This window comes from Rhinolophus sinicus, linkage group LG11, assembly GCF_036562045.2.
Source record: "Rhinolophus sinicus isolate RSC01 linkage group LG11, ASM3656204v1, whole genome shotgun sequence".
NCBI classification, from domain to species: domain Eukaryota; kingdom Metazoa; phylum Chordata; class Mammalia; order Chiroptera; family Rhinolophidae; genus Rhinolophus; species Rhinolophus sinicus.
The window spans coordinates 19,032,605-19,046,027 of NC_133760.1; the positions used below are offsets into that span (position 1 = coordinate 19,032,605).

General features: G+C 46.5%; 1 protein-coding gene across 2 annotated transcripts in view; it reads left to right on the top strand.

Moving 5' to 3' along the window:
- Nucleotides 1–13,423, top strand: part of LOC141567473 (uncharacterized) — a 100,454-nt gene that overhangs the window by 63,953 nt on the left and 23,078 nt on the right. Inside the window, exon 3 of one of the 2 annotated variants that reach the window (XM_074314485.1) lies at nt 4,195–9,792. The exons of the other annotated variant lie outside the window; for it this stretch is intronic. Coding sequence (XP_074170586.1) covers nt 4,195–4,221 — 27 coding nt within the window. The 3' untranslated portion in view covers nt 4,222–9,792. Of the gene's footprint in view, nt 1–4,194; nt 9,793–13,423 lie in introns of those variants that run through there. 2 annotated transcript variants of the gene reach the window in all.

Genomic DNA, 13,423 nt, shown 5'->3' on the forward strand with positions numbered 1-13,423 from the left:
TATTTAATTTAATCAATATTTTAAAGTCCCACGAATGACCTTATACGACATTAAGAACCCTCTACACGTAAAAATGATAATTGACTCCTAACCACACTGCCTCTATGAGCCAGCCTTTTATTTTCAACTTTTCTGTTAACTTACATTCTTTGTGGATGCTCTTACAAGTTTTTAGTGAACACATAGGCTTTTTTTTTCACCTATTAAATTACAGGCATTGCATTGCTCTTTTATTTTCTATGTTAAAGGCCGTGTAAATTCACCTCAAGTTGGTGATGTAGACATCTGCTGCTGGATTTGTTAGGTTTCTCTTTCTTCTCCTATAAAACTACTGGCATGAGCACTTTCACACCTAGAACATTTTTTTTCTCATTTGCTTATTTTCTTTGAGTAAATTTCTAGAAGTGAGATTTTTACTAAATCAAGGTAGATGACTATTTTTATAGGTCTTCAAATCTGTTCTTGAGTCATTTCTCAAAAGACTATAAGAAATTTACACCCCATTGGCCATGTGACATGTACCAGATTCACCAGATATGGCCAGCTCTGGGGATTACCGTTGTCTAAAAAAACCTGCTAATTTAACAGGTGTAAAAGGTCCAAAAATCTGCAGTCAGGACTCGTATCAGTTCAGGGGAAAGAATAAATATATATATTTTTTGCTTCTGTGAGGCGTTCAAGCAAAATACGGTCGCACAGTGTCCCCATGTTCTCATGTCAAACACACTAACCTGATTATTAAAATCATTCGTTTTACATGTGTTTATTTATTTATTTTTCTGTGTAAGAAATGCTTTTCTTCAGCTCAACAGAACATGGAAGTCTGAAAAAACCCTGCCTTCAGCAGAGGATGTGAGCTGGCTCACAGCCAGGGGTTGGATTTTACCCCTTGTAAATACCTCCCTTTCCCGTCAGGAGCCCAGAGATAAGGCTTCCAGGATTCTGCCTGGAGAGGTTGGTACCCCTTCCATCTGCTGAAGAGCAATGCTCCAGATCAGCCTCCCATCCAGGCAACCAGGTCCCCTAGAGATGACGTTTCTCAAAAGAAGATATACAAATGACCAACAAAGATATGAAATGTTGCTCCGTATCACTAATCATCAGGGACATGCAAATCAAAACCACAAATCAAAATCACACCTGTCAGAGTGGCTATTATCAAAAAGACAAAAGATAACAAGTGTTAGCTAGGATGTGTAAAAAAAAGAAAAAGAAAAAGAAACCTTATACAATCATTATGGAAAACAGTACGGAGGTTCCTCAAAAAATTAAAAATAGAACTACCCTATGATCCAGCAATCCCACTGCTGTGTACAGATCCAAAGGAATTGAAATCAGAATCTGAAACACATCTGCACTACAACGGTATTATTCACAAGAGCTAAGATATGGACACAATCTAAATATCCATTAGTGGATGAATGGATAAAGTAAATGTGACACACACACACATACACACACACAGTGGAATATTATATGGCCTTAAAAAGAAGAAAATCCTGCCATTTGCAAAACATGGATGAACCTGGAGGAAATTATGTTAAACACAGTAAGCCAGACACAGAAAACAAATTCTGTGTGATTTCACTTGTATGTGGAATCTAAAAACGTCAAACTTATGGAAACAGAGAACAGAATGGTGGTTGCCAGGGGCTGGGGGATGAGGTAAATGGGGAAATGTTGGTCAGTGGGTATAAAGTTTCAGTTATACAAAGTAAGTTCTAGAGATGCTGTACAAAATAGTACCTATGGTTAACAATACTGTTTTGTGCATTTAAAAATAAGAAATTCTCCCGTGTTTTTTTTTTTTAAAGGATGATAAAAACCTGGAATTTGAAATCTCAATGATAGGGGTGTGCTTCGGGAAATTAAGTTAAAACAACTTGATGAATTCTCATGAGGCTTTTAAACTATTATTAATTAAGATTTAAGTGATGTTTGCATAAAACTGTACAGAAACGTAAAATATATGTACACTGTTATGACATCATAAAACACTGTCGTGAACCACAAGACACTGGTCACATTTTGCACTTTTCAAAATGGTCTTAGCTGTTTGTGGGAGTTTATTCTTCCATATGAATTTTAGAAAATCTGCTCGTCAAGTTTCTCAAAAGATTCTGCTGAAATTTTGACAGACGCTTGAAGGGGAATGACAGCTCAACATGGATAGGTCATCCCACCCACGAACAGAGGTCACTTTTCATTTGTTCAGGTCTTCTTTCACATCTTAATAAAGTTTTCAATTTCTCCATAAAAGTTCTGCACGTATCTTTTAAAGGGTAATTCCCAGATGCTTTATAATTAGTGAAATGACATATTAGTTTGTCCTTTGTTTTAATGTGTCTTTTTGCTTCCACCCAGGATGGCTGTTGAACTGTGTATGCTGAGCTCACACACAGCAACCTCGCTGTACTTGGTTGTTGGTCTTTGCTCATCCTTTCAGAATATTTTTATGCCTCCACACGTATAAGATGTGTGGAGCCTCCCCCAGTCCCGTGTGTGGCTCATTCGAGTAGGGGACTTGCTTTGTCCTCTGAACCCCCGGGGTTACCCAAGTGCCCCAGAAGCAGCCCTGAGCCAGTGGTGGACAAGCGTCAGAAGATAACCACCCCAACTCTCCTGTTCTTCAGTTGGGATGACTCTGAGGCATAGTCTACAAAACGTCTAGAGGTTTCTAGCAAGGTGGCGCTCCCGTTGCCCACAGGGGTGCAATGTGCTCCGTAACGCTCCTTTTCTTCCCGGTCTTCCTTTCCTAGTATCACTTCTCACCTTCCCTCGGGTTATTTCCTGGGATCATCTTCCAAATACACTGGCTGCATTCCTTGCCTCATGGTCTGCTTTTGGGGGAGTCTGGACCACGCAGCAGGTGAATCATTGTCTTTGTGAATACCCCACTGGACAACCAACTTGATGGGGTGGGGGAAGGCTCGGTGTCTGTCCTGCTCAATGTCATGTTCCCAGTGCTTGGCACAGGGATTGGCCCAACTTTAATGCTTTAATAAGTATGTAGTCAATGAATGAGTAGATGGATGGGTGGGTGGATGGAAGAAAAGAAGGAAGGAAGGAAGGAAGGAAAGAAGATGGGTGGATGGACGGATGGATGGATGATGTGTGGATGGATGGTTTCTGTGGAAGAGGTGGGAGGAGCCTAGGCGTCCTCAAATCATGTTCAATCCAGGGACCGACAGAACCTTTTGGTAAAGCGTTTTGCATTCCTCCCACATCCCCCGTCTCTTACATTCCACATCCTTCTCTGAAAAAGTTTCTCTGGTTATCCAAAGATAATTGCTCTTACCCCACCCTTCCCAGGAATCACAGAGCACCAGGCCTCCATCCTCCTTGAGAACCTTGTTTTGGGGAATGAGCAAAACAGAAAACCACAAAGCCAAGCTGGGGTGGATATTATGGGATTTCAATTTGGATCTTTGTTTGAAAAAAGGCTGAAGTCATCCCTGTCATCTGGTGACTCAGACCCAAGTGCCTGATGGGATACATTGTCGAGGGCATCCGGGCAAGGAGGCAGGGGAGGGATGTCCACCTGGATATTTGGAAAGAGTTTCTCATCCGTCCTCGGCACCTGCTCCCTGTCTGCCAGCTCAGACCCTAACACCCACCCCAGGAAGTTGTGCTGCTTGCACCCACACTGAATGCCCGGGCTGAACAGGAAAAGCTCCCTGGGCAGCAAGACAGCTTGGTGCTTTACATTATCTGACTGATATTAGAGCTTTTCCTGAAAGCCTAGTTTAATGAGGGAGGAGAGGCGTTAGTGTGTGGCCATGGGCGTTTGAGGCAGAGGGACAAAGAAAAACACTGGGCAGGGATAGAACGAGTTGGTAAATTTCGATAGCTTTGTAATCGGCCGAAGAGTGAATTCCAACTATGACAATAGCTAATGTTTGAGAGCGTATCATGTGCTGGCTATAACAGGTAGCTCTTCTAACAACTATGTTAGAATCTACCCAACAACTTTGTTGGGTAGGTTCCATTACTAATCCCATGTTACAGATGAGGACCCGAAGCACAGAGACGTTAAGTAATTTGCCCCAAGTTACACAGCTAGTTATTGGAGAACCGATTCCAACTCTGTCTATGCGCTTTGCAGCAACATTACTGCTTCTCTGCCCAATGTCTCTTAGACTCAGCATCTCATCATTAGCTACCACTTGTTTTCTCTTTGATGATTGCCTCCAGGAAATGGGCCACAGCCAAGGACTGTGAAGATGGTTGTCAGTCTGATGTCTTGGAAAGGGCCTAGGAGATCGGGAACTTGGAGAACCGACCATTGGTACCCTAGTGAACTGAGTGGCATTTCAAGTAGGTTCCTGGCCTTCTCTGAACTTCTGTCTCTTCATCTCAAAAGTGGAGGTGGGCATGCTTCATGACGGCATGAGGTTTTATTTAGTAGTAACATTCTAGAGAACCCCTTGACCCCAAGTTGCTGTGTGAACTTCTGAATGCTGTAATTTCTTGTGCCTCCATGTCTGCAGCAGTCCCGTTTTACAAACGATTGGGCTTTCTCTGTGAAGAACAATGGGGCGATGCATAAACATATGCTTCATGCAAAGTCTGACAGATCAGAGGCACGAGGATTGCCCTCCTGATGCAACACACTGGCCTCAGACTGCAGAGGCTCAACAAAATGGACATTTATTTCTTGCTCACACAAAAGCCCAACATCAATTTTCCTGGCTGGCGTCTCTCCTGGGAAGGTTTACTCCTTGCATCTTCTGAGTGTCCCTTGTCCAGGACCCTTCAGACCTCTCCATTCAGCTGGTGGATGGGGAAGGTGGGATATTAGTATTTTATGGATCAGACCCGGAAGTGGTCAACATCACTGTCCACACATTCCATTGCCCACAACTTGGCCACTGGGTTGCCCCCAACTGCAAGGGAAGCTGGGACATGTGGGTGGCTGTGTGCCTTGGAGACAAAGGGAAATGAGAACAATCCATTCGTCTCTGCCTCTGAGAGTCGCAATGACAAAAATGAAGTTGTTGCCGTTGGTCATTTTGTGGAAGGAAAAGAGCGCTCCCTTGACTTATGAGGATTGAGAAAGTCTCAAGATAATCACCCTGTCGACGTGTGCAAGTGTGTATATATATGTTAGTGTGTGTTCCCCTGAGGCAAAACTTTACATTATTAGGAGGTGCAAGCTCAGGAAGCAACAATGAGAGGAGAGCCAACAGGAGGGTCTGAATTGGTATTAAGAAGCCAGTTGGTATTAAGAGCAATGAATTGTTCAATTTTAGGGGACAATCTTCGTACAGCACATACACACAATTGCTTCTCAGGACAGTCTGTCCAAGGACAAAGGAGAAAATTTATCCACTGGCCAATGATTTACCCAGTGATGGATGAACTCTTTCCTGGTCACACATGGACGGGCCCCGGGGAAGCCCTACAGCATCTATTGTCCCCAAGACAATGGAAAATCCCTGGAGTGGGAGGTGGGAGGTGTCCAGTGTGGGCGTCCAGCGAGGCACCTGTAGAGTTCAACTGGAACCCATGAAAAGGTCTGAGACAGGTGTCATCTTTGCCAAGCTCAGAGAATCCAGGGTGGGAAGGCACCAAAGTCCAGAGAGACAACTTGGCGCCCGCCCGACACCTGGTTCGCCCACAACCACATCCCCGTCTGAAGCGGAGCGTGATTTCTGCCTTGCACTGTATCTGACCTCTTGAGAGTTTGAGTGTTTGCTGGGGAAAAAAAAAACAAAAAACCCCATGCGCACTTGATTCTCAGAGGCCGAGGCCCTGTCATCCTTCACCGAAACGGGCCCTTCAACAAATGTAAATACCTTCCATGTTCCCCCGGAGGCCCGTCCTAACAAGGGCTCGCTGGTCTCATAATCCCTGGGATTGCTGAAGCTTTTAGGTTTAACGGAGTAATTTGTAAGGCTGCCTGACTCGCAGCCAGCTCTGTGGGGACTTGCCTGTGGTATGCTCCCAGGCATCTCTTAGAAACTGTGGGCTGGACTCATGTAGCCCTGCCCACTTACAATACCCTCTGAGTCTCATTGTCTCAAATATTGCTGGGAAAAGTCAACAATGACAAAGGATTGTCATTGTCGCTTTTCCGGGAGGAGGTGGGATCCAAAGCCTAGAAGACATGGGAAGCAGTGACCACCACCTCTGAAAGCTGTAATAATTGTGGGGGGATGAGGGAGCGTGGAGCTCCAGGATCCAAATGACCCACGGTTGCAGCTAACTAGCTGAATGACCTTGGGCGAGTCAATTAATCTGCTTTCATCACTCCCTTCAGTGGCCTCCAAAGTCAAGGCTTATGAGATCTGTGAAATGGACCCTGTCCCCTGACCCCCTTGCATGTCGTGCCTCTGACTCTCCACCTTCCCTAGCCACGTGGTTCCATTCTGCCTCCCACCACAGCACCCACCCTGAAGGTGCTCTGTTGAGTCTGCCAGCACTCACCACGTCCTGCTCTCTTTCGTCTGGCACACAGCCTGACTTCATTCTCCCTGCCCCCCACCGCCAAGCAGTCAGGTGGGGCCCCGAGACTGGGTTCTGGCCTGTGGATATGGGACGGAGTGCTATGTGCTACATCTAGCCTGGCCCCTGCAACTTCTGCCCTTTTCCATGATTTCTTTTTCCTGGCCACTGGCTGAGATCCAGTGGGAGACTCCAAGATCCTAGAAAATGGGTCCTGGGTTCCAGAATGACTGTGAGCAGCCAACCCCCACTCACTGTTGCACTGGATCGTGACATGCGAAAGGAACCTGTGTTGGATTAAGCTCCTGGAATTAGGGGATCTTTGTTTCAGCAGTTAGTCTATGCTGACTAATACATACCCAAGAAGAACTTCTCTGAGTCTGTTTTTTCCATCTCGTAAATGGTGACAAGAGAGAGACCTTGCTTAACCACTAGGGTGTTGTGAGCTCAAGTAAAGTAGCTGTAACTCTGGCCTGGAATCAGACAGGTCCCTGGGCTTCAGCGATCAACACATCTCCAAGGCTGCCCTACAGGACATGTTCCAGATTGGACATAGTTGTGTGGGAAACGTATGCAGACAGTGAGCCCACAGCAAGCACCCTACCAGTGTCCTGTCTGTCCCCTGGGGGAACTGGTGTTTCTTCATCGTCAGACTTATTTCCAGCTTCTCCATTCAGCTCTGACCCCGAGAGACAATAGCCCCTGGGCTTCTTTGTCTTTGCCCTGGCTTCCTATCCAGTTCAGCCAATTGGGGGATGCTAGGAGATCAATGGGCAGGGTGAGAGAGGTGTCAGGATGCTTCTGCCTCCTGCTCCTTTGCTGTATTGGAGCAGGCTGGCCCCGCTGTGTCCCTCTTCACCTAAGCTTCTCTCTTCCATAGTTCCAGAGCTCTGCCAGGGTCTGGAACACCATTTCCTCCCGTTGCCCTCGCAGACCTAAGGTGTCGATGGCTTCCTGGGGCTGCTTGCCTCAGTCTACTTACTCCTCCGTAAATCATCTCTCCATTAGAAGTCTCTTCAGAACCCTGGCCAAGGTGCCACCTCTTTCCTGGGGAAACCAGACTGTTGCCCCTGGCTGATACCACTCAGGGTTCTTGGTCAGAGTGAGACACTCATTCTGCCTGACCTAGCAGCAAAGACATTTAGAACAGAATATTACCGAGCTTACTGAATTTCCAGAAGGCTGTAAGACGTGGCACTGAGAGCCTGGTAAACCAGCTCCCAGAACCAGACAGGCGGGAGCAGCTTCGACCCCCACTGAATCTTGCCTCCAGACTAGGATGTCTGGGTGCTTGAATCTCATCGGCTGGGCTTGTGTCACTTGCCTACACCCCAGTGACTGGGGAGCATTTGACACGTCAGCACATCACAGGACGGCTAAAACCTTGGGTGGGACGCCTTCTGAACTGCCTGTCGTCTGCCTCTCCTGCCTTCTCCATCTGTGCCCTCAGAAACTGTAACATGTAATACTCTGCCTGGTCTTTTTTGGGTTCCCCCGCCCTCGCTTCCAGTGGAGTTCAGCCAATGAAAAGCACTAACAAGAGATCAGGGGGAGGGGGAAGAAAAACTAGGATATCCATTTGCCTTGCTTGTACTTTGATTGATATAGTAGCGAAAATAAGCCAACACACACAGCAGCAGACCATTGCCCCCATGCTGAGTGAGCAATCTGTCCATCGAGGCCTCTGGGGTGGCTAGTGTTAGGTCCCCCGAAAAAAGATGCTCAAGCCCTAACCCCCAGGACCTGTGAATGTGACCTTATTTGGAAATGAGGTTTAATCAAGTTAATATGAGGTCTCACTGGATTGGGTGGCCCTCATCCAATGACTGCTGTCCTGATAAGAAGAGGGAAATTTGGACACAGACACAGAAGACTGTGTGATGAGGGAGGCAGACACTGAAGTGATGCAGCCACAAGCCAAGGAGCATTAAGAGCTGCTGTCAACACAAGAAGCTGGGTCAGAGTCACGGAATAGGTTGTCTCTCTAAGTCCCCAAGAAGGAACCCACCCTGCTGACCCCTCGATTTTGGACTTCTGGCCTCCGGAGCTGTGAGAGCCTCCACAGAGACCCACAGACACCCATGGTCGCCAAGTGAATGAGCTATGCCCTCCCCACTGTGTGACACTGCAGTTAAGAGTATGGGCTCCAGAGTCAGGTCTGACTGGGATCCCAGGTCCATCTCATACTGGCTGTGACCTCGGGCCAGTGAACCTCTGGGAAGCCCCAGTCTCTTCTTACATAAAGCTAGAAAAGTAAGAATACTTACCTTGTGAGATTGCTTTAAGGATTCCAAGAGAAATTCTGGGAAAGCACCGAGCACAATGCCTGCCACATAGTAAGTGCTCAGTAGAAACTCCCAGAAGAACGGCTGAGCTGGTCATTTTGACCCAGCCCAAGGCGACAGGGGAGGGACCTCTGCCCCAGCTCAGGGATGAGGCTAGCTTTTTTTGAAGGATGCAGTAGGATGATGGCTGGAATCTGCTCAGAAACACGCGTGGGAGGAAGAGAAGAGGAAGGTCTGGTAGAGTGGAAAGAGCGATGTACTGGTCTCCTCTTCCCTAGGGACTGGCTGTGTGACCTCAGGGTTATCGCTTACCTTTCCTGGACTATAGTTGCCCCATCACATGTTGCAGTTAGGATCTCATTGGTTTGAAGAAAGGCTGACCAGGGTGGTCTCCTAAGACCCTTCTGTAGCAAGGACTGTCAATTATACCCAGGATCCATCTCTTTCTGAGTGTTCCACTGGGCAGATGGTACCTGAAATAAAGACTCAACTCTCAGCCTCTTGCAGCTATGTGTGGCCAGGTGACTAAGTTCTGGCCAATGAAAAGTAAGAGAAAGTATCATGTGATACTCTGGGACGTCTCCTTAAAAGGGAGGGGAATAAACTCTGTCACAGCCAAGAGGAGCCTCAGGGGATGTGATGACTAAATGTAACGTGGGATCCTGGATGGGAGCCTAAGACAGAAAAAGGACATTAGGTAAAAACTGGGGAAATCTGCAGAAGGGATGGACTTTAATTAATGATACTGTACCAATGTTGGTTCCTTCATTAGAGCAAATGTACTCTACTAATGTAAGATGTTAATAATAAGGGAAGCTGAGTGTGGGGTATATGGGAAGTCTGTACTCTATACGCAACTTTTCTATAAATCTAAAACTGTTCTAAAATTTAAAGTCTATTTTCAAAAAGAAGGGAGGTGTGGTCTTTCTTCTCTCTTTCCATCCTGCTGTCAGAAACCTGGATGTGATGGCCAGAGCTCAGGCAGCCATCTTGGACCATGAAGAGGAGGGCCAAACTGGAGGGAGTCCTGACAGGAGCCTGGAGTCCTGTCAACTTTATGGCGTCACCCACCAGTCTTGGAATACCTCTTCTATTTTCTTGTAAGCTAAAGAATAAAATATTGTGCGCATAAGCCACCATTCATTGCCTTTTTTCTGGGTCCTCTTCAGTGGAGCCTAAGGCCCCATGGAAACATCTCCTCTCTCTTTAAAACACTTCAGACCTCAACAAAATTCCATTGGGAAAACTTTCCCATGCAGTGTGATCTTAGACAATAAGTAGCATGTCTTTCCCTGTGTCCTCCCTGTTCTCCTCTTAAGTGTTTAGTGGCAGGTCCATGAGACTCTGATTCATATTCACCCCCGGGTGAATGGGACAAGACAAATATGTTCCAACTCCTTAAAAGACAGCCAGACCAACTCGATGGCATTTTGGTACGTTTCCACATCGCAGGAGGTATGATTTATGTCCTATTCCTCCAGATAACGCAAAGAACTGAGTTTGGAGTCTGTGCTTGACGCATGGGCACGTGAAGCTGGTGTGGCTTCAGCAGCGCACCGCAGAATGGAATACAAATAATCAGGATAGCTGGATTTACTCTTGTCCTGCTGTCTCGACCTTCAAACGGATGTCAGATGAGTGGAAAGCACAGTGGGAGGAACACATTAGGGTAAATTATTGCATCTGAAAAGGGAGTATCGTAAAAATGTTAAGAGAGAAAGTAAGTATTTATGACTCGAATCACTGGTAATTTAATCGTCCATTTGCCTCCTGGTGCGAGGTAATTAGAGCCTTGTCCATGGGGAAAGCTGCTTGTTCTAACAGGCTTGGGTGGGATTGATGATTTTCCCACCTGCTGAATTATCCTCCATGGTGAAAACACCATGCACATGCCTTGGGAAGGTTTTCTCTGGTGTGGACAGGGAGAAGGTGGCTGCAGGTCCTAGTAATGAGGATGCCTAATGGCGGACACGTAGCATCGTGTTTCAGAGGCATCATCTCTCACTGGATCCTGACTACACTAGGACACTGCACCCATTTTACAGATGAAGAGACTGAGGTCCAAAAAAGCAATGCGAGGTTCTGGCTGGGAAATGGTGGGGTCTGCCTTGCAGTTCCGTCTTCTTGACTCCTGAGCCGTCCCTTCCTCTGTCTTTCACTCTGTGAGACATCAAGTATTTCAACAAAGCTCAACCTCATAATCTACTCATGTCACACTTCCCACGCACCAGTACTGTTCCAAGTGACTTACTTGCATTCATTCAACACAACAACTTAATTAGGTAGATACCATTATTACATTGTTAAAACGAGCCATCCCTTCTTTTATAGATGGGTGGTTGTCACGCGGGGAGTCACACGGGGTATCTGGTCCCGCTCCTCATGTAAGAACGCAGGATATGGTGAGGACAAAAAGGAACACCCACGGAGCCATAGATAGGGGAGTCATACCACTATAGTCTCGCTGGCAGCTGGGTTGGAGACACAGGAAACAGGAGCCACACGATCCACAACCCTCACTCCGCTGCTTGCTGGCTCAGCCACCATCTTCTTGCTGGCCCCCATTTTCTGCTAGCATAGCCACAGCAGTTATATTAGTGGCCAATGGCTCAGTAGTTATAGCTGATGGCCAACTAGCCAAAGCTGATGGCCATCCAATCACAGTTGATGGCCATTTACTACCTGAGCCAGTACCTTTCCACGTGAGGCCGAGAGCCTGGAAACTGCACTCGTGGCTCTGTCCCCACAGTAGTTTTCTTAACCTCTCTGTGCCTCTGTTTCTCCATCTGTAAAATGGGAAGTTATGAAGCCTGACAGTTCGGCGTTAGGATTTTTGCTCTTAACATTTACTTCAAACTGCTGTGTACTAAGAGGACCCAAAAGAGAAATTGTCATTTCATGCCCAACAGAACCGTTTCAGGATGGTTGAACACACTGCAATTTTTTTTTTCAATTTAGAATTTTTTTATTTGCATTTAAAGAATAAGCTCCTCAAGTTACTGTGGGGAACAGTCCCTCCAGACAGAAGCATCCATGTTGAGTTGACTTGTGTATGTGTCTGTTGCCTGGTGGTATTTGGATTAGCCCATATATTTCACAGAACTGGGACCAGTTCATGCATTTCCCCTGAGTCAGATGGGGCTTGTCGCCCAGGGCGCTGGCTTTCCCGGGGAGGATAGTGGGTGGCCTTTTTGAGCATCGTTGCAGAAGACATTGATTATTTTAATTTTCCCAATCTTTGCAGCCATATTCTTGCCTCTGAAGTACCCTTCTTGCCTTAAAGGTGTGTTGAAAGCCGGCTTCTGCTCACAAGCCTCAGTTCTGCTGCCTAAAATAATACTCCAGGATGCTGGCAAGGGAATAGTACACTTCCTGCGAGTGTTCAATTCATATTCTCCCAAAAATAACACCGAGACTGTTAACACCTGCACTTTCCAACGTTTCCTCACTAACAACAGGGAGATTAATGGGTCCCATTCAGAACGGACCTCTCTGACCTCATCTATGAAGTCGGGGAACTCAGGAAATTGCCTGCTAATCCAAATCTTGATAATCCCAGGATTCTGACATTCTTTTGCCCTTCCCCCTTTCACAGCCCTAAAATGCCCCCATCTGAACTGCATTACAGCTTCCAAAATTTTGATAAGATACAAAGCAGAGTATTGCCCACAAATAACTTCTAATATGGTTTGTGTGGATTTGTTGAGAGGGGTGATCAAAAATGATGTGGTTTAACCAAATGAAAGTGGTCTGATTAAGCCCAAAGAGTTAGTCCATTTGCAGAAAGAAGAATAAGAAGAAAAAGAAAAAAATGAGAAGCTGCAGTCTCCCAGGCTGCATCTTTGTCACCTTGCGAACGTCTCAAGGAAAAGTGGAGCTATGCACCCTGTTTCTACATGTGAGCTGTCTCAGGGGCCAACAGATTCTAATTCAGTCCATATTTGTTCAGACCCCTGGCCACCCTGGTGTAGCAAATTCTCTCTGTAAGCTTCTGTGATAGATATTGGAGGCCCATTTTACAGGTGGGGCAAATGAGGTTACCCAGGGAGAGTTGGGATTTGAACTCAGGTCGATCATCTTCCTCTGGTTGACTATGAACTCCTTGGGGAAGGGCCAGATTGTGTTTAACTGCACATTTCCATTGCATACCCCTGGCACACAGTAGGTGCTCTTTAAATGTGCATTGATAGTCAAATGGCCTGTGCGTTCCCTGACCCCTCCAGCCTGCAGTGACCTCTCCCGCCTCTCACCTGGTGGGACTTGTGGTCTCTACACGTTACCTGGAACTTATGCTTACCTTGCATGTTACAAAACTCTCCTAGAGGCACTTCTTAAACATTTCAGTGTGTGTATGGGCAATATATGCCATATGCCACGGCAAGACATTAACATGTTTAGAAGGGTTTTTGGAGAAAAGTATTCTTCCCTCTAATGTCTGTCCCTAGGGTGTCATTAGTCATGAATGCTGCTTACCAGTGCTTCCCCTCCCAGGCACCCATATATTTGCATTTCCTGGTCCTCCTGTGGCTCAGGGGATCATGGACAAGTGCTGACCAAGGACTTGTGAGCAGCAGTGACAGATGGCTGGAGTAGCTAATTGTCAGCTCCAAGACCTCCAGGGCTTGCTCTGGTCTGATAACCAGCAGTGTTTGAGGTGGGGGGTGCTTTGTCAGCCTCGAACCCTGAATGAT